The sequence below is a fragment of the Phragmites australis genome, chromosome 1 (assembly GCF_958298935.1).
Source record: "Phragmites australis chromosome 1, lpPhrAust1.1, whole genome shotgun sequence".
NCBI classification, from domain to species: domain Eukaryota; kingdom Viridiplantae; phylum Streptophyta; class Magnoliopsida; order Poales; family Poaceae; genus Phragmites; species Phragmites australis.
In genome coordinates, this window is record NC_084921.1 from 34,604,940 (window position 1) to 34,624,979 (window position 20,040).

At 43.5% G+C, this 20,040-nt stretch overlaps 2 protein-coding genes across 2 annotated transcripts; both read left to right on the plus strand.

Moving 5' to 3' along the window:
• Positions 1 to 6,106: 6,106 nt before the first annotated feature.
• On the plus strand, positions 6,107 to 13,374 carry LOC133916362 (protein REDUCED WALL ACETYLATION 1-like). Its single transcript, XM_062360003.1, has 16 exons — positions 6,107 to 6,507; positions 7,636 to 7,724; positions 7,858 to 7,986; positions 8,073 to 8,129; positions 8,213 to 8,285; positions 8,940 to 9,098; positions 9,861 to 10,010; positions 10,128 to 10,383; positions 10,467 to 10,588; positions 10,835 to 10,921; positions 11,028 to 11,116; positions 11,214 to 11,276; positions 11,372 to 11,428; positions 12,527 to 12,623; positions 12,700 to 12,858; positions 12,943 to 13,374. Exons 1-15 carry the CDS (start codon positions 6,475 to 6,477, stop codon positions 12,856 to 12,858), a joined length of 1,620 nt encoding a protein of 539 aa, XP_062215987.1. The 5' UTR covers positions 6,107 to 6,474; the 3' UTR covers positions 12,943 to 13,374.
• Positions 13,375 to 13,885: 511 nt separating this feature from the next.
• Positions 13,886 to 17,434, plus strand: LOC133916370 (S-adenosyl-L-methionine-dependent uroporphyrinogen III methyltransferase, chloroplastic). The gene is made up of 6 exons (XM_062360015.1): positions 13,886 to 14,558; positions 14,803 to 14,880; positions 15,627 to 15,696; positions 15,783 to 15,852; positions 16,395 to 16,602; positions 16,680 to 17,434. Exons 1-6 carry the CDS (start codon positions 13,989 to 13,991, stop codon positions 16,845 to 16,847), a joined length of 1,164 nt encoding a protein of 387 aa, XP_062215999.1. The 5' UTR covers positions 13,886 to 13,988; the 3' UTR covers positions 16,848 to 17,434.
• Positions 17,435 to 20,040: the final 2,606 nt, after the last annotated feature.

The following is a 20,040-nucleotide window of genomic DNA, read 5'->3' on the forward strand; positions in this document are numbered from 1 at the left end:
GATAGATTTTGAGAGTTTGATGAGGGATTTGAGATTGAGTGCTAGTGAACAATATTCTCATATTTGAGCACTTGAAGACATCGTCAAGCTGCATCGATATCGCGTTTGTTACTCTTGGAGGTTCATCCTCCTAGATGGCTAGACGTCACCTGCTGAGCACCCATGCTTGTGGAGTGTCGTGGGAAGTTTGTGAAGGCATCTCCTGGCCTCTGCAAGGAAAGAGGACACTTGAGTAAGCACGAGCTCGATCTTCGTGGTCGCTCGGTGAGGAAAATAGTTGAAAGAGACCCTGCTCTTTGTGAGCTCCTCAATGGAGACGTAGGATCCTTGGATCCGAACTTCGGGAAATGAATCACTTGTCTCCTTACTCACTTTCTTGTGTCTTGTGTTCGTTTGCATTCTAGTAGACTTTTGGGCATTTTGCCCCATCTACATGGTTATGTGTTTGTTGCTGCAGGTGTCTTGTGGAAAGAACTCACTACATCTTTTATAACCTATGGTAACATCTAGAATCAACTAGAAGTCCCTAGGCATTATTCATTTTTGAATTTACTCATTGTGACCAGATTATCCGGGCTAAGCCCGGAACTTCCGAATAAGACCGAAAGTTTCGGATTGAACCCGAAGGTTCTGAATTTTGTTAATCTTCTACGAAGTTTTTAATTTTTTAGGAACATCTATTCACCCCCTCTAGGTGACATCTCAATCTTTCAGTGTCTGTCGTCCCATCCGTTGGCATCCTAGATATGAGTGGACTAGGGTCTCCTCATCTGCAGTCACTGTTGGCTAGTAAAAGCCCTGGTGGAAGGCCTTCGCCACTAGGGCCCTTGGTCCTGAGTGATATCCAGACAATCCTTGATGTATTTCCTAAAGGAGCTCCATGCCTTCGGCTTTTGACAGACACCAGAGTAATGGCGTGCAGACTCCCCCTTTGTAAAGTACTCCATCGATGATCTGATAATTTCAAGCCCTGCATGCAATCCTTTTTGCTGCTATGTCATCTTTGGGTAGTGCTTGCCTTCATAGATATGCTACCAAAGGCTCCCGCCAATCCTATTCTATTATCACAGCGATGTCAGATGGCACTTCGTCCTGTCCTGCCAATGGGGACTCAAGGACTACGAAGAAAACTTCAGATGGTGACAGAGTGCCCTAAGATGCGGCCTTTGCAAGGGCATATGTCTCCTAGTTCTCCCCCTTGGTATGGACTTCAGCATCAAACCTACAAAATACTTCTGCATCTTGACTACGGTCTGGAAGTATTTGGCTAACGCTGGGTTCTTTGCTTGGTATGTCTTGTCCACTTGGCACACTACCAACTGTGAGTTCGTCTTCACTACGACATGCTTAGCTCCTAGGGCCTTCGCCTTTTGGAGACCTAAGAGAACAGAATCATACTCCACGATATTGTTGGTGGCTTCAAAGTGAAGAATGGCCTCATGGAATAGCTTCGACCCTCTGGGCGATGTGAGGACTGACGTTGCTCCTGCACCCTAGAGGCCGCAGGCTCCATCAGTATGTGTGGTCCATATCTGGTCAGGCTGTGGTTCCTCCAACTCCCTTGCTCTGGGTGTCCAATCGGCGACAAAGTCAGAAACTGCTTGTGATTTTATGGTTGTGCAGGCTGCAAAGGTGACACACAGTGGAGAGAGTTCGGTTGCCCACTTATTGTTGCACCCGGTGGACTCGCGATTCAAGAAGACCTTCTTGAGGGGATACGAGGTCGGAATTGTGATAGCGTGAGCCATGAAATAGTGTTTTAGTTTCCTAGAGGCCATGACCACTGCATAGGCCATCCTTTTGACTTTGGAGTACCGCTCCTTCGCGCCATTGAGCGCCTTAGAGACGAAGTAAACTCAGACCTCCCGAAGTCCTCCTTCATCCTTCTTTTCCTGAACCAAGACGACACTTACTGCCGATTGTGATGCAGCGACGTACAAGAGCAATCCACTCCCTAGATTGGGCTGGCCAGGGTGGTCAACTTCACCAAATAGCCTTTTAGAGCTTTGAAGGCTTGTTGATGTTCGTCCGTCCATCGGAAGGGGTCTGACCCTCGAAGAATCCGAAGAAAGGGCATTCTTCCTACCAAGCATTGTATGTCCTTAATCGAATTTGGAGGTTTCATATCGATGATAGCTTGAATTTTCTCCGGGTTTGCTTTGATGCCTCTGCTGGACACCAAACATCCCACCAATTGGCATGAGCAGACACCAAAACACACTTTTCTGAGTTCAACCTCAGACCTGCCTTTTGAAGGTTGACAAATGTCTCCTCCAGATCGGCCCCATGGTATCCTTCGCATCGACTTCAGACCACAATGTCATCCACATATGTAGCTACATTGTGGTCCAACTAGGCTCAGAGTACCTTGCTTACTAGCCTTGCGAAGTGGGCCCTTGCATTGCATAAGCCGAAGGGCATCCAAACATTGGAATAGGTTCCAGAGGATGTGATGAAGCTAGTCTTTGCCTTGTCCTCTTTGGCCATCAAGACTTGATGATACCTCGAGTAGGCATCGAGAAAGCTCATGAGCTCTGATCCAGCACTAGCATCGACCAATTGGTCTATTCTGGCCAATGTAAAGTTGTCCTTTTGGCATACCATGTCCAGGTCTATGAAGTCGACGCACATGCGCCATTTGTCATTGTGCTTCTTTTTTAACATAGGTTCGCTAGCCACTCTTGGTGCATGACCTCACGAATCACCCTTGCATCTAGAAGGTTCTTGACTTTCTCCCACACAATGTCCTGACAATCAGCGGACATCTTTCGAAGCTTCTACTTCCTTATTTTTACTTCCGAGGTGACATTTTAGGCGGTGTTGTATTAGCTCTCTTGTCACTCCTCGAAGGTCCTTTAGTGACCATGCGAATATGTCTTTGTTGGTCCAAAGAGCAGCCAATAACTTAAGCTCTTGTCGGGCGGTAACTCCGTGCCTATGTGCACACACTTATCCTCATCCTCCAGGCATAGTGGGATGCGCTTAATGTTGCCTTCGGGATTGAATCTTGGTGGCGTGTTGTCTTGTCCATTCGTGTCTACCTTGGACAATATGGGCACCTTCCGCTGACCTGGGGCGTAGCCATGTTCTATCCGACGGGGTGTGGTTTGATCTCCCCAGATAGCTATCACACCCTCCGGGCCGAGCATATTCATGCACAGGTAGCCATGATGCACCACTGCGTTGAACTTGGATAAAACTCCTCTTCCAAAAGTGGCATTATATTGATAAGGAACATCGACCACATCAAACAGGATATCTTCTGTTCGGAGTCCTCCCCCTTCGTCGAAGGATACTATGAGTGAGATCCATCCTATAGTTTCAATGGGCATCCCTCGAAACCTTGCAATGGAGTTCCCGTTAGCTACAAGCATCTTCTAGGAATTCCCATCTAATCGAATGCCATAACAAACAGGAGATCAGCAGAACTTCCTCCGTCGATCTGGACCCAGCGTATCTCCATGCCAGACACCTCTGCAGAAATGACAAAGGCATCCGTATGTGAATAATCGTGAACTCAGAGACCCTTTTGAGAGAAGGTTATCGGGTGGTGCGACCACCCAGACCCGACCATCAGAGAACTAGTTCCCACATGATTAATTCTATGCACATACTCCCTTCATTGCCTCTTAGACTTAAACTTATTGCTGGCGCCCCGAAGATGTCCATTATCATGCTGCAAGGCCCCTCCACATTCTTGATGGACCTTGCTCTAGTTGGAGGGGCTTTAATAACCATTCTTGACGGGGGCGGTGGTAACTCGAGCATCTACGACTGATGCAAAGGATGGGCTCTCTGGTCCATGATGTGAGGTGGTAGGGTGGGTGGTTGTACGCAGGAGTTGGCTCAAAAGTGGGTTCACCTCTTGTCTCCACATGGTGCACTGTCCGTGGATCGTGCAAAGACCCCGAACCCGAAGGCTCAGATGACTATCCGTTTACCCCTTCCTTTAGGGCCACTGCATGAGGGAACAACTTGGTTGTGTGACTCGTGTCTTTGCCATGTATTGCGCAATACAGTGGCCTGGGCCACCCGAAGTCGTGGCCTCGACCCCTCATCGAGCCTCCACCTCTTTGCTTGCTTCTACTCGAGCTCTCCTCGATGCTGACTCTCCTCGATGCTGTTCACCCCTTGTTTATGGCCCCTTAGTTGGTGAGAATGATGATGGTGTTATGTGCCTGTCTGAGGGCCCATAGGCTTCCCTCGGGCACTCTTCCTTTTCCCTTCCTTAGGGTGTCTTCCCTTCACTCGTCCTACTGATCTTGGTCTCTAGGGTCAGCCTGTTTGCATGTATTTGAAGCTCGTCCTCCTCGGCCCTCAAGTACTCCTCCAACTTGGTGAACAACTCGTCCACGTACCTTACCGGTTTTCGTGCTAGGCACGAGGCCAAGGCACCCGGACGGAGACCTTGTCTTGCAGCATCTGTCACAGTATCATCACTAAGACCCTTCGCTTAACATTTTACCCGCACAAAGCATCGAGTGAACTCCTTTAGGCTTTCGCCTTCCTTCTGCTTAACTGTGAACAGATCACCCATGGTGACCAAAGCCGCATAGTTGCCCTGTAAATGTGAGAAAAACCTACTGAAGCTGCTCCCAGGAGAATATCGTTCTCGCTGGGAGGGATATGTGCCATGAGAGAGCGATTCCCTTGATGGCTAGGACAAAAGCCTTGACCATGGTAGCTTCGTCTCCCCCAGCGGACTCTATTCTGGCCTTGAAACTCATCACAAATTTCTTCGGGTCAGTTTCATCATTGTAAAAGTGCAGTTGAGGCATCTTGAACCCCGTAGGCCATGATCGTATCTGTAGACTTGTGGCCAACGGAAAGGCTTGATCTATCATCCGTAGTCGATGGGGCTCTTCTGACACTCGTTGATGAAGTATTGCCGAGTCTCCGTTGCCGTTGAGGCCTCCTGGAGGTCCTTGTTGAGATGAGAGGGATTGATGGAGGAACCTAAGTTCCTCGCACAGCTCTTGGATTTGCTTGTTAGCTTCCTCCACATGACTTATGTACTGTGCATCATTGCCATCGCGAACTCCTGCTCCATGATTCACTGGGGCATATGAAGGAGCACGATGACGCTCCAGGGCCTTGGGCGTAGCCATCCGACCTCTATGGTCATCTGGCATGACCGCTCTAAACCCCCTTCTCCGCCCGAAACACCCATGCCAACTCTGTGTATTTTGACCCTAGGGGCCTCGGCCGAAGCCCCGACCCCTTGGTCGTAACCACTCCTTCTTGTTGCGAAGGGACCTCCGAGCCTCTCTCGTTATCTATAGATGCTTGCGCCTTTTCTTTCCTGGTATTCGGTGGCATGAGACAACCGCGTGGTCGCGGGTTCGATCCCCACGGACATCGCTAAATGTTGTGATCGTGATCGCACACAGTGAACAATATAGTGATTGTTGATGTAATAACTGTTCATTTCATCCCTTTACATTAGATGAGTGTGGGTATTTATAGGCATATGTGAACCATTCCCATCATCATTACATCTTTACCTCTTATCCATAGGAATATTCTAGTTAATACTAGAGAATATTATGGAATATCTTAGGGTATTATAATCATTGTCTACCTATATTGCCCTAAGCAGCCAAATCTCGACACGTGTCTTGGATGACTTGTACTGGACCTTTCGTTCCGGGTTACCAGGGATCTCCCTTCATCTATTTTATTTACGAGTTCCAGCTAATTTATGGGTTTCTCTTTAAATTAGCCTTTGCTCTAGGTCCTCACGATATCCTCCTTCGACCTTAGGGTTTCAGTGGACAATTTGAGCTTCGGACTCCGTCGAATCCCTTCTACCTGAGAGCTTCACCGCACTCTTCAAACTTGGTTTATTAAGTTTTACTATACCTTCTCAAACCTAACTTTAAAAAATAAAAAGAAATATCTCTAACTCTATGTTAGCCTTTCCGTCTTGGTTTTTAGAATTTAATAAATGGGACGCATGTGATACCATTCACATGGACAAATTGCATCGGAGAACTCCGACAGGGTCTTTGAAATTTCAGTCATCCATCGTGTTAGTTACAGGGCGGACGGAACGAATCGCTGCTTTATTTGGTGAGATGTGCAATGTGATTGGACACTGCCAAGTCCCAAAAACTCACCAAACCTCTCCATTCCATGATTCCCTCCCTCCCCGATTATCAAATCGTCCAAAAGCCCCTTCCTTCCACGAACGCAGACGCGATCAACATCCGTACGCGGTGACCACCTCCACGGCTCCACCCCCACCCCCTTCGCCGCCCTCCTCCCGGCCCCGCCCCCTCCGGCCTCTGACGGCGACCACCCACCGCCTCCGCTTGCTTCAGATCCCCTCATCCCCCCACCCCCCGCGCGCGCTTTAGACCCACATATATATACCCTCTTCGAGCGCCTCCTGATCCCGAATCCCAGCAGGCGCCCCCGTCGTCTCCGATCCCGGCCGGCCCCGTCGAGGTCCCGCCCAGCATTCGAGGCGGAATGGAGGTCTTCGGCCCCGTCACACCTGGCCAGGTACGCGCGGATGCTGGCTTGGCTTCTCCTGGCGCCTCTCGTGGCTCACGCTTGCTGGGTTGGGCAGCGCGCATGCGTACTGTAGCTGTTCTGTCCGCCAATGGTGCTTCCAAAAATGGGTAGTCTGTTGATTCGTTCGTACCGGATGCAGCTGTGTGTGTGCTCGAATTCGAGAAAATTTGGAACTCTAGGGGGTGGTGATGCAGTTCTGTATGTTCATGGCGTTTCCGGGTTAGCGTGAGCAGCATGGATTTGATTGTTGATAGATATGGATACCATTCGAGTGGTTGCTGGATAATCTCTGGCTGATAATGAGTTTTGTCCACTAAATCAGCATGTGCAATGTGACCGGATGGTTGAAGCCGAACATCCTGTGGAAACGTAGTAACCACTGGTTGGTAGCTTGTCGTGCTGTGTCTTGCGTGTGAGTCCAAGAGGTTAGGTAGGCTGTTGTCCCCTCGGAGGTGTCTTAGATTTCAAGTTAGTCGTATTTAGTTAGGTCGCACCTGAGAAGCAAGTGCATCTGCGTTTTGGATAGGATCTGCATTGCTTACCGGCAATTGTTCAAGTGCATTTTTATCCACCTACTGGTTCTTCCTGTTTTCATCTGCATCTTTGGCATCTTAGCTTGATTTTTGAGATAGTAAAAAGGATAGCTACTCCCTGTCAGTTGTTTAAGTTACGTCTATGTAATTGAGTTCCGTGGTAACACAAATGGAGTTCAGTTGTTGCTGAGAAGAATGAGGAATGATTTTATTTTGCAGTATTGTACTAGTAGGAAAGGCAAGGACATATTTCTTCCTTATGTTGCTATTTCTCTTTTAGATGCACTCCCAGAGCAAGACTTGCATTACACAATTGAACTATCATGCCAAATCCATTACATTGTGACCAGCAATATAATCCTGTTCCTAAAGAAAAATGACACTAAAAGTCTAAAAGCATGCAGTGTAAATGGATGTAATTATAGGATGAAAGTTGGACAATGGACAATGAATTGCCAAAAGAAAAACTGTATTTAAGTTTTCTATTCTATATTGCTTTTTTGGATGAACTTCAGTCTGTGTAGGTTTGATATCAGTACATACTGATGGTGCTCAGAGCTCACCATTTTGCTCATTCTTGTAGGTGTCATTTTTGCTTGGTGTATTCCCTGTTCTCATTGCATGGATCTATTCAGAAGTCTTGGAATACCGAAAATCTTCGTCCATTAAAGTGTAAGGCTTCTGCAGAGATACTCAGTATCGAAATTGTCCCTTTTATGAATCCTCTAAGCTTAGAATTGGAATTAAGTCCCAAATACTATCACCCTAACTTCCTGCTTTCCTTGCATTCTTTTATTGTTGACAGTCACTCCGATTCTAATTTGGAGAAGGAAACGGTCAGAGCAGATGATAAGGCAATATTGCTTGAAGGTGGCCTGTCAAAATCCCCATCTACAAAGCTTCGGAACATATCTACGAAAACAAACCTTATACGGTAATTTGTAAGAATAACATAATTGTGATTCATGATTGCGATCTATGTAATTCAGGTTGTTGACATCTCAATGTTGCAAGTTTTAGATTTATAACAATGGACGAGTCTTTCCTGCTTGAAAACCGTGCTGTACTGAGAGCAATGTAAGACCCTTTAAAATAAGCTCCATCCTCTGTAAAATTGTTCATTGATAGTTACAACCCGTAACTGACTAACTGTCTAACAGGTCTGAGTTTGGCATCGTTATGGTTTACTTTTATGTTTGTGACCGAACAAACATATTTCCAGAAAACAAGAAGGTATTGATACTGTCCCAGTTTTATGGAATTTCTCTGCATTCTCAGTGATTCATTGTTAAATATATTCAAAGTGCAATATGTATTTGTTTTCCAAATTATGACATCAGAATTTTACATGTTTCACCTCCTTTCTTTCATCTGTGAACCCATTTATTTTTTTTGTTCTTGAATTATACTCGATGATTCTTTGATTAGTTGTAATGTTTCTCAGACTTCTGCAACTCTAATACCAAAACTGGTTATAATGTGAATTATCATCTCAAAATATGTGCCTCTTGTCTTTTTGTGTTCAAGCTTAAATATTCGTCTTTACTTGGTGTACTGTATTCGACCGTTTCAACTGAACACACATGAAGGAATATATAGTTATTAACTTATTCTGGTTTTCTAACAGGTTTTGAGGGTTAATCAAACAAATTATATCCTTGATTAATCAAAAAGAAAAAACTTCCCTTTTGTGTGCAAATAAATTGTTTTGATAATCTCACTGCTTGAGAACTTCTAGCATTTTAAAAAAAAATCCATATGCTTTGTAATAAACAGAGTTACAGATTCCAAATGGTGCAATAATTATTTGTGAGATATTAATGCTGATCACGTTTTGTTAATCATTATTTCTCTTATCATGACTTGTTTCTGTCTTAACTTTGCCAGAGTTACAACCGTGATCTGTTTCTGTTCTTGTACATTCTTCTCATCATAGCGTCAGCATTGACTTCACTCAAAAGGCACAATGACAAATCAGCATCTTCAGGGAAGTCTATACTCTATCTTAACCGCCATCAAACTGAGGAATGGAAAGGTTGGATGCAGGTTAGTGTTTTGATGCCCCTCTCTGTCTTAACTGATAACTGACATGCGCTTTTATGTTTATGTTTTACCAAAGAAGTCGCCTTCCATTTTTTTCGTTAGTTACAGTTCAATGAGTTACCTCTTTCAACTGGCATCAATAAAATCTTTCTTTTTTTGTTTGGGAAACTTTTTGCCAGTTTGTTTTGTGTTGTGCTGCAGCATGCAGAGGTCCACACTTCTATATACTGTTTTTATTCTTTGCACCTATTGTGTTTTGCAACCATAGAGGCAACATGTTAGATCCGAGGATCATTAGGGGGATAAACATCCGCGGGGAGGATAGCCGGGCAGTATCGGCTGCTAGGGGAGGAATTAGACTAAAGACTAGGAAGACTTAGAATATTAAGGGAGACTTAGATTGATTCTTCTTTGCTGGATTACAATGATGCGCGGCTGCCTCTTTATATAGAGAGGGGAAATTACAATCTTAAATCAATTCCAACTCCTGACTTATCTTCTACCAAACTTATCTCTATGCAGTACTAATTTAATCCGGCTCCTAACTTATCTCTAAACAAATCAATTTGAATCCTAACATACCAATAGATATACTAACTAATCTATCCTAACCTCCCCGGCCTCGCGCAACAGCGGCGCGGTTACTGCTCACGTGCGTAAACAGTAATTCCTGCACATAACAGATGTGATGGACCAATATAAATGGCCCTAATGGGCTAGATATGACACAACAATTGTTCTAACTATTCAATCTACTGTTTTCAGGTCTTGTTTTTAATGTACCACTATTTTGCTGCTACTGAAATATACAATGCAATTCGTGTTTTCATTGCTGCCTATGTCTGGATGACTGGATTTGGGAACTTCTCATACTATTACATTAAGAAAGACTTCAGCCTGGCAAGATTTGCTCAGGTGCCCATTCTGATCTCTAACCCTGTTTATTCTATGTACTAATGTGTTTTATGTCCTAGATTTGTTATTGGTTTTCACATAAGACACTGATAAGTGGTACTATATCTTTCCATGCAGATGATGTGGAGGCTCAATTTTTTTGTGGCCTTCTGTTGCATTGTCCTCGACAATGATTACATGTTGTATTACATATGCCCTATGCACACACTTTTTACACTTATGGTATATGGTTGCCTTGGTCTGTTTAACAAGTATAATGAGATACCATCGGTGATGGCTACGAAGATTGCGGGTTGCTTCTTGGCAGTGATCTTGATATGGGAAATTCCTGGTGTATTTGAGCTTCTGTGGGCTCCCTTCACTATTCTAATGGGTTAGTTATTGTCATTTCTCTAGATTTCGATTTTATTATGATGTTTCAATAAACCTTTTAGTACCCTCTTTTGTTGAATGCAGGCTACAAAGACCCAGAGCCTTTAAAAGCAAACTTACCCCTCTTGCATGAGTGGCATTTCCGATCTGGCCTTGATCGTTATATTTGGATTATTGGAATGATATATGCTTACTTCCACCCAAATGTAAGTGTCAAGATTTGCATGGAACAGTTTTTGTTTAATCTGCATGTATGAACGAGAAAGTTCCTATCTTATCTTGATTAGTATGTCCCTCTATTGAGTCGCTTAGTCCTTCTCTGTAGGAACGAGAAAGTGAACGAGACATGTTGGATGCATCTAAATATGCTGTGATCTCAACTTGTTTTTCTTCTACCAGTACTAGGGTTTTAGAAGTTTGAACATGGATCTTTTGTCCTAAACACTGAACAGGTTGAAAGATGGATGGAGAAGCTTGAAGAATTGGAAACTAAGGTTAGATTGTCAATCAAGGGAGCTATTGTTACTATTTCTGTGGTGGTAAGTAACACTTTTCATGAATACCTCTTGTGGTCACTTTTACATTGTCTCCAATGTATTAACTTGACTGTTGTACTAAGTAGCCTTTTTTGTTTCCTCTCTTCAGGCTGGTTATTTGTGGTATGAATATATTTACAAGCTAGACAAACTCACGTACAACAAGTACCATCCCTACACATCATGGATTCCTATCACGTGCGTACACAAGAATGCTAATCAAAATCAATACGGTATTTGCAGAATTTTTCAGATATATTTTACAGTTTAAACATTAGCACTGTTTTTCTTTCAGTGTATATATCGCCTTACGTAATTGCACCCAGCAGCTGAGGAGTGCCTCTTTGACTCTTTTTGCGTAAGTATTAAGTTTTATTATCAAGTGGTTTAGATGCTTTATTGTAGAGTGCACATTCTCACTTCTGAGCACTTAACCTGTTTTTTTGCTGTCAGTTGGCTCGGCAAGATCACACTAGAGACCTATATCTCTCAGATCCACATTTGGCTCAGGTACGATGCCTAGTTTTTGTTTTCAGTATGTGTTTGTGTCTATGACCAACCATACTTCGAAGTAGTCATCTTATACTTGCCATGCATATGGTTAAATACGCAAAGTAATTCAAAGTATGTTAATACTGTATTCCTTTGAGAACATGAAAGTGTCTTGTTCTGTAGCAACAAGATATTCCTTTTGGGCTTATAAATTATGTTACTTTTGGATTTTATGAACGAAACGACCTTCCAATTTCTTCGTTGAACTTTCATGTTCTACTTGTGATAAAAGTATAAAACTTCATTACCAATGTTCCTAGTGCTCAAACAGGTAGCCCGTCACATCTTGAGTTCCAAATAAGCTTTGCTGGTTTCGCTTGTGGAAACAGAATATAATCTCACCTACAAATTTCATTTTGGGGCCTTTATGCTACTTACTAGTTACTACCAATTTCACTTCTTTCATGTAAGCAGAATATAGCATCTGGAAATTGAAATGGGTAAAAGTGCCATATTAACCTGTTTTTCAGTTAGCTCAAAAGATCAGATGAGTCACAATCATAGCTGTCACTGGCCTAGTGTTTGCCGGTAGCAGACTGATAACCTCCAATAATGATGGAAATAGGTTATTCACCTTATCACCTAGCAGTAACCAAATCAATATAGGGTTTTTAGTACTTCAGGTCAAAGTTGTCTATGAATATGATACCAGGCAAACCCTTGTTGGGCCAAGCTCCTATTCCAGCCTATGCCATGGAGAAGCCTTTCGTCATGCAGTTGTCGAATCCGTGCAGCTTCTATTCGCTGAGTGTTGGTGCCCTGGATATGCTGAACATAATATGTCATCCATTCCCATTTTGATGCCCTGGCTGATACCAGTAAAAACTGGCAACTGTACCATAGAAATTTAGATCCTTGTTGAAACGTTGAACAGAGCCACAACTTTTCTTTGTTACTTTGGCTATGAACTATGCAAAAGGAGACATGCTAATTTTTCAAATAAAGTTGGTGCTTCCTGTCAATATGTTGTAGCTCCTTTCGGTTTTTGTTCTTGGTTCTTCCTGTCAAGATGTTGGAGCTCCTTACAGTTATTGACGATTTCTCTTATTCATACAGGTCTAGCATGCCTAATGGGCAGCCAAAATGGCTTCTATCTTTCATTCCGGGCTACCCAATGCTCAACTTTATGCTTGTAACAGCAATATACCTTCTTGTATGTAAACACACTTGAATTTTGATTCATTCAAAAAGAATCATCAGGAGTACTCATTTCATTGTTTATACTGCAGATATCGTACAGAGTGTTTGAGCTAACAAACGTCTTGAAGACAGCTTTTATTCCCAGTAGAGACAACAATCGTCTATATCAAAATTTTGTTGCTGGGATCGCCATCTCTGTATGTCTGTATTTCTGCTCGGTTATACTTCTCAAAATTCCAGTTGTATAGGTAAATGCTCAATCCTCAACAGGTAGCCTAGTCAACGCACCTGACGTCACACCTGAAGTTCAAAATTATTTGTTGCATTTCCAGAGAAAAAAATGCCAAGAACATGATCTTGGTACAAGGTCACTTCTGTGGAATGTTGTCTTCCTAGGATGATCAGCCCTTGCCTCGATTCCACTTTACCGTTGGAGTAAATAGACTCCAAAAGGAAGAGGCTCATCAAGGTATCTTGGAAATTGACATGCCTGAGTTCAGATTTAGGAGGCCATTTTTTGTTTCTCTTTACAAATTATTGTACACAATTAGGCAATCGGTACATTCTTCTGGGAGTTGTAACAGCTGGTTGTACTTGTGATTCTTACGTGTTACAAATGCATAAGAAATTTCTGTTACATCGAAGTTTCTTTCTTCTCAAGGATAGAATGGTAGATTCGTTTACTGATGTAATTTGTAGAACAGCTACTTTTTTATGTATTACATAAATCTATACAAATGATAACATGTTGTTCATTACTCTCACCTTATTTTTAGATGCTCCGTAGATGTCTTGTTGAGCCTGGTGGAGTTCCCTTGTTCTGAGAAAATCAGTGGCCCGGACTACGCACAGTTACAGTCTTACAGATTCAAAAGTCACGCTAGCACTGCATAGTTACTAGTAAATGGTAACCCTAATTCCCTAAAGTTCCGCATCTTCCGAGCGGAATGCCGTCATGTTCAAGAGCCGATCAGTCACCCCTGCAGCAAAATAGGCGAACAGCTCTGGTTGACTTCTGCGATGGCGTCAGCGAACCCGCCCCGCCGCCGCCACACCCCCAGCGACCGTAGAGCCCGCGCGGAGAGGCGCACTCCCACTCGGACTTGCCCACCTCGACGGCTCTACCTGCCCGTACGCCACCACCAAAAAGGGCCCTGGCGCTGTGGTTCATTGAACCTGGCCTTTCGATGCCCCCAAGGCCAAGCCGGCAAGAGGCACCTCCTCCGATTCCGTTCTGCGGTCCCGCCCGCTGCTCTTCGTCCACCCCTTCGCCCATCCAAAACCACACGCGGCGAAGAATTGCTCAGCTCTCTCGGTGGGCGACCCCGTATAAAACCGACCCGTCCCGCCTTGCGTCCACTCCCGCACCGCCATCGCCATGGCTCTCGTCGTCCGGACGCCTCGCTTCCAGCTCCCGCCCGCTTCTATTTCCACCACCACAACCGCATCCACCTCCCTCGCCGCCGCCGGCGCAAGGCCCTGCGCTGGAGCCGTCCGCGCCGCCGCCTCACCCTTCACCGAGGCCACCTCCTCCTCACGCTACCGCCGCGACTCCTGGTCCTATGCCGCCGACGGCTACTCCAACTCCTCCTCCTCATCCTCTGATGCGGTCGCTGCAGCGGCGGCGGCGGCGGCGGCGTCTGGCCGCCGGGACGACGAGATCGCGCTCCAGCTGCCGGAGCTGCGGAGGCTCCTGGACGCGCTGAGGACGTCCAGGGGGAGGGGCGCAGAGGGGGAGGGTGGCGGCGGCGGGCCCGGCAGGGTGGCGCTGGTGGGGACGGGGCCCGGGGACCCCGAGCTGCTCACGCTCAAGGCGGTCCGGGCCATCGAGTCGGCGGACCTGGTGCTCTACGACCGCCTGGTGTCCAACGATGTGATGGACCTGGTCGGGGAGGGCGCAAGGCTGCTCTACGTCGGCAAGACGGCGGGATACCACAGCCGCACCCAGGTGAGAAAGACTGTTCTTTCCCTTCGGTTTGGATCAGTTGAAGTTGGAAATGCCAATTATCTATTTGCGTTTGCAGTTCCTAGTAGTACATTTTTTACAATGACAACTTTCATGAAGCAAAACAGAGCATGCCATATGGCTGTCTGAAGAAAACAGAGAATTGGGGCGACCTCAGCTTAGGATTTTGTACCTTTTCTTCCCCTTGTTGGTATTGCAAGATTGATGTCTGATTGATGCAATGTAGGAGGAGATCCACGAGCTGCTACTGAGCTTTGCGGAGGCTGGTGCCAATGTGGTGCGCTTGAAAGGCGGTGATCCTCTGGTAATATGTCGCTCTTGTTTGCTTTAGCACCAGAGGATTCATCTGCCACTTCCAGTTGTTAGCCTGGCTTGAATGTTAAACAGGTTTTGGAAATATGGCTATTGGTTTTGTCATGTTTTGTCATCGGGGACTATTTTTTAGAATCAAAGCAACAATTCATCCTTGTTAACATGTTAATGTCAGTGATCAGGCTTTTGGTTTTTCAAGCGATAAATTCATATAACTGATACTGATCAGTATGATATCGTCAATACATTATGGTTGTGACTTGTTACTCGATCAAGTTAGCAAATCATAAAAGTGGAAAGCAAGGCTGATCCTTTTTAAGTTACTGTCTGACCTTTTACATGAAGTTCTTAAACTTGGAGTAAATAAGATTAGTAGGATGGAGAAATATCAAGCATTGTAGACGATGAACCCTGTCCTTATTAAATGTCCAATTATCGATGCAGAAATACTTCTCAGTGAAATAACCTGGCATAAATCGATAAAAACAATGAACGATGTTCTGTGCTTAAGATGTATAGTAGTAAAAAACAGGAAGAATAGAGGGGCCATGGAGCCTCCTGCAATTGTATTTTTCTAAAAATAATAGAGGCAAGGAAGTAGTATCAGTATTGGGTATTTTATTATATTCAAACAGAGCTAGTGTCTACTCTAGCAGAGAACTCATTGTCATTTCATATGTACTTTTACCTTGGAGGGGTATATTCATGGGCATAAACTTACTTTGGCATTCCTTTCAGGTCTTTGGAAGGGGTGGAGAAGAGATGGATTTCCTACAGCAGCAAGGAATTAGAGTTGAAGTTATCCCAGGTATTAAGAAGTCCATTATGGAAACTTGGATAATTTGGAATGTTGTTTGGCACCAGTTATGAACTACTTGGATCCAAATTCTGCAGGAATTACTTCTGCTTCCGGAATTGCTGCAGAGCTAGGCATTCCACTAACCCATCGGGGTATTGCTACCAGGTAACATTAGCATTTTACACTCCTATCTTTTTCATTATGTGTCCAAGATATTTTGCCCTTTATATAAAACTCTTTCTTCAAAATGGCTTTTGCGCTTCACCATAACTGATCATTTTTCTTTTCGGATCTGCAACACTTTTTCAAATGCATCTTAGTTGGCATGCCTTTTTGTTTTATACTGAACATTATCTCTAGAGTTGAGGCTTGATTTTTACTAGTTTACTTGCTTATACTCAAATGCTTGCCTTTTCCATGACCATATGTGTACACACTGCACAGTCAAAGTGCTTGATATTATTGACTGCATTTGTTTATCGCTTTGTTCTGATGTGCTATGGGTAATGAGGTATAAAAAATGCCTCACTGAAAGATTGAGTGACACTGCCATGCCAAGAAGCTAAAATATTTGGCTTTGTAGCCTCTTGCATTGCTATATGAACGGAAAGGAACTAGTTCATTTCTGACATTGTATTCAGCAAATGACACATTGTACTTCATGAGTGCTTAGCAGGATATTCTTTGATATACAATCTTTGTTGCAGTGTCAGATTTTTAACTGGGCACTCTAGAAACGGTGGGACAGATCCTCTATATGTGGCAGGGAATGCAGCCGATCCAGACACTACTTTGGTTGTGTACATGGGTTTGTCAACACTGCCATCTCTTGCTCCAAAGTTAATGAAGCACGGCCTTCCGCCAGATACCCCTGCTGTCGCAGTAGAGCGTGGGACTACCCCTCAACAACGAATGGTACTGACTCATAGGTCCTCACCAACTAAACTGTGTTTAACCTTACTTTGCCATGCTGAATGTTTCTTATGCTGTAGGTGTTCGCATTGTTAAAGGATCTTGTGGATGAAGTCAAGTCAGCTGATCTAGTTTCTCCAACTCTAATAATTATTGGGAAAGTGGTAGCTTTGTCACCCTTCTGGGTTGAGTCATCTGAACATGATGCGCTGAAGATTGAGAACTCGTATACAACTGAGGCAAGATGATATCAGCATTTCCTTAATTAAGTGCTTGGGCAATTCTTGAGTGCTGCAATATTCCTGATATGAGCAGTTCCGACTGAGATCTCAGGTGTTCTGATCTGGTTTAGTTTAGGTCTTTAGGACATGCCAGCACAGCTTTGACCTGGTGTACCCTGAACATTTCAGGAAGCACAGTTTCTGAATGATGTATGGTAGCTTTACACAAGAAGCTCCTAACAGCCTCAGAACAGGATTACACTTGAACTGACGGTTATTTGGCTTATTCTACCTGAGTGCTACAAATCTTCGGCTTACTTGAGTTTAGCAACAGTTGTGTACTTCTGTAATCTTTGGTGGGAGGTGGTGTCAGTTTTTCCCCAGTACTGTTTTTTGTTGAAGGGGTCATTCCTGGAGCGGTGGAGCCTCAGTAATGTATGTCTTTCAGTCCTTCCTCAATAACTTAAGGGCCATTTGAAGTGCAGAAATTTTACTGAAATTTCACACGAAATAGTTTTATTCTTGTGGAAATCAGGAAAAATTCTGTACCAAACGTGGCTAATTGTATGATTTTTTTAAATAAATAAATTGTCTTTATGTGTGTTAGGCCTTAATAGAGTGCTAATCCATTAATTCTAGGCCTAAGATCGAACACACTAGTTTGCGGAAGTGTGGGACTGACCAGCGTTTGGGGTGCTTGGTGGCGGCTAGGAGCAGAGGTATGTTGTAGGTGTGATGATGTAGTAGTAGACGACACGATGTCGTTGAAGACGTTGTTTGTCGTGCAAGAGCCACTGGTGGTGAAGGCAGTGGTAGTGGTGACGATTGCGGTGGTCTTCACCCTATAATGACGCCCTTTAGGATCAAGTTATGATTTGGGGAGGTGGCTAGAGCAGACATCAATCTCATGAATCTCTTTTGCTGGACTCCATGTTCTGGTTTTATAGTGTCGCACGATGTGGGGGCGCAACAACAGACGTGGGACCGCAACCAAGATGAAGGTTGTTGCGCCCGCAATCAGGGCGCGTGGGATGGGTTCCCTCTTATTTTCTCAGTGATTAGTTAGAGACCGTTAGGGTGTTTGTTAAGATCAATTTCAATATTATTCCTATTGATCGTAAGGCTAATATCATAAGCCCACTCTTAATGAAATAACACACCAAGGCAAAATATTACAATAGCTAATGAAATACCATTGAAACCCAAATACCTATAGTGCACCACTCCATCTTGAAATGGATATTCGTTATGCTTAATGGGAGTTGGTTTGCTTTATGGTCATCTTATCCAGAATCGTAGGCTTTCCAATAACCCCTTTGCGGCAACATAATCATGAAAAATATGGGGTGATAAGCCTTTAGTGAGCGCTGTCATAAGCATTAACTCGGTATTTATATGCTTTACACTGATGGTTTGATTCTGAATTCTATCTTTCACAATATAATACTTAATGTCGATATATTTGACAGTACCACTCAACTTAGAAAAGCTACGTAAGTGGTTTTAAAATGCTGCTTACCACCCTTAATCCGGGTATTAAGCTCTTTAGCCATACAGTCTGCCCGGTTGCCTCGTAACATGCTACAAACTCAGTTTGCATTGATGACGATACTGTAAGTGTCTGCTTGGAGTTTTTTCATGAGATAGCTCCTCTGACGAGAGTATGAATATAACATGTCGTGGTTTTTCTCAGTATCCACTTACCTCGCAAACAAATTCTTAAATATAAGCATGTAGTACTTAGTGCCTTGCAAATAGCAAAGGACATTCTCAACGGCTTTCCAGTGGTCCAGTCCTAGATTTGATTGATGTCTGCCAAGTATCTTGGTTATGAAAACTAAATCAGAGCACGTACATAATGCTTCTGATAGTTGAAGCATAAAAGAACAGACTTAATCTGATCAGCTTCATGATGGTACCTTAGACATCGTATATTAAAATGTCTCAAACTTATCACCCTTAACAATAGGAGCAGGCGAGACAGAGTACTCATATATATTGTATTTCTTTAGTACTCTATCAATATATGCCTTTGAACCTATCTCAGTGAATATTATTATAAAGGATGCAAGAAGCTTCACTGAGATTCTTCTTATAACTAAGATGGTGAATTTCTCCTTTTAAACTTTACTTAAATGCAATTATCAATTTCCTTATGATTTGAACCAAAACCAAAACATTACTTAAATGTTGTCAATTTCCTTATTATTGTCAATCGCTTCTCTTTTGAGTGTTGCTTTGAACCTTTCGATGTTTTCCCTTAGAGGCATACTTTGTTTTGTAGATCCATTTATAGCCTACTGTTTTAGTTCTGTTGAGAGTTTCTACTAAGTCTCATTCATCATTATTGCTCAAACTTTAGGCGAACATTCTTTATACGAGTTGGTATCTTCTGGGACTGCTGAGGCTCATTGTTAGGTGCTCCATTAGGAATTCTAGAAACCTCAACAGCCCCCCCCCCCTCATTTATGCAATGGTCAAAGTTAGAAGAGTCTAAAGGGTGGAGAAACAATTCCTTTATGAGACGTTCTATTCTCCCCCTCGAAACGCGGTGAAAAAGTCAACTCCACAATTTCGAATAAGTCTTGTTATTCACATCACAAACATTTAGAAATATCAAGAACTAATTCAGAGAAAACAAGACTAATAATTTTTGAATTTAAACTTAATGATACACTTATTATCCTGAAATTACATTAATAACCACAATCATCCAACGAAGAAACTAAAATAAGATTCCTCCTGATGTAAGAAACATAAAAGCATTATTAATGGAGTTTCTTCTTAAATTTATAATCCCCTTAGAATTTTTCTCTTGCTGGAGCCGTTAACATGATACACATAATCTTTATTTTCGACCCTTAGTCTCTCCTCCTCTTGGGCACACATCGTGATCAAGTCGCTCATGGTCACTTCTCCTTCTGAGTGTTGTAATGGATCTTAAATGGAGTACACTCAGGAGGTAGAGAGGTCATAATAAAACGAACAAAAAAATCCTTAGAGATCTCCATGTCCATACCCTTAAGCTTACCAGCCATGTCATTCATCATCATAATATGTTCTCTTATACTATCGGACCCATCATACTTAGTGCTAAAAAATCTTTGAATGAGCATACTGGTATAAACCTTAGAGGTGTCTTTGAATTGCTCCTCCATGGACGCTAGTTACGTCTTAGCAATATCAGAGTCAAGGATTGCTCCCCTTATCCTAACTAATA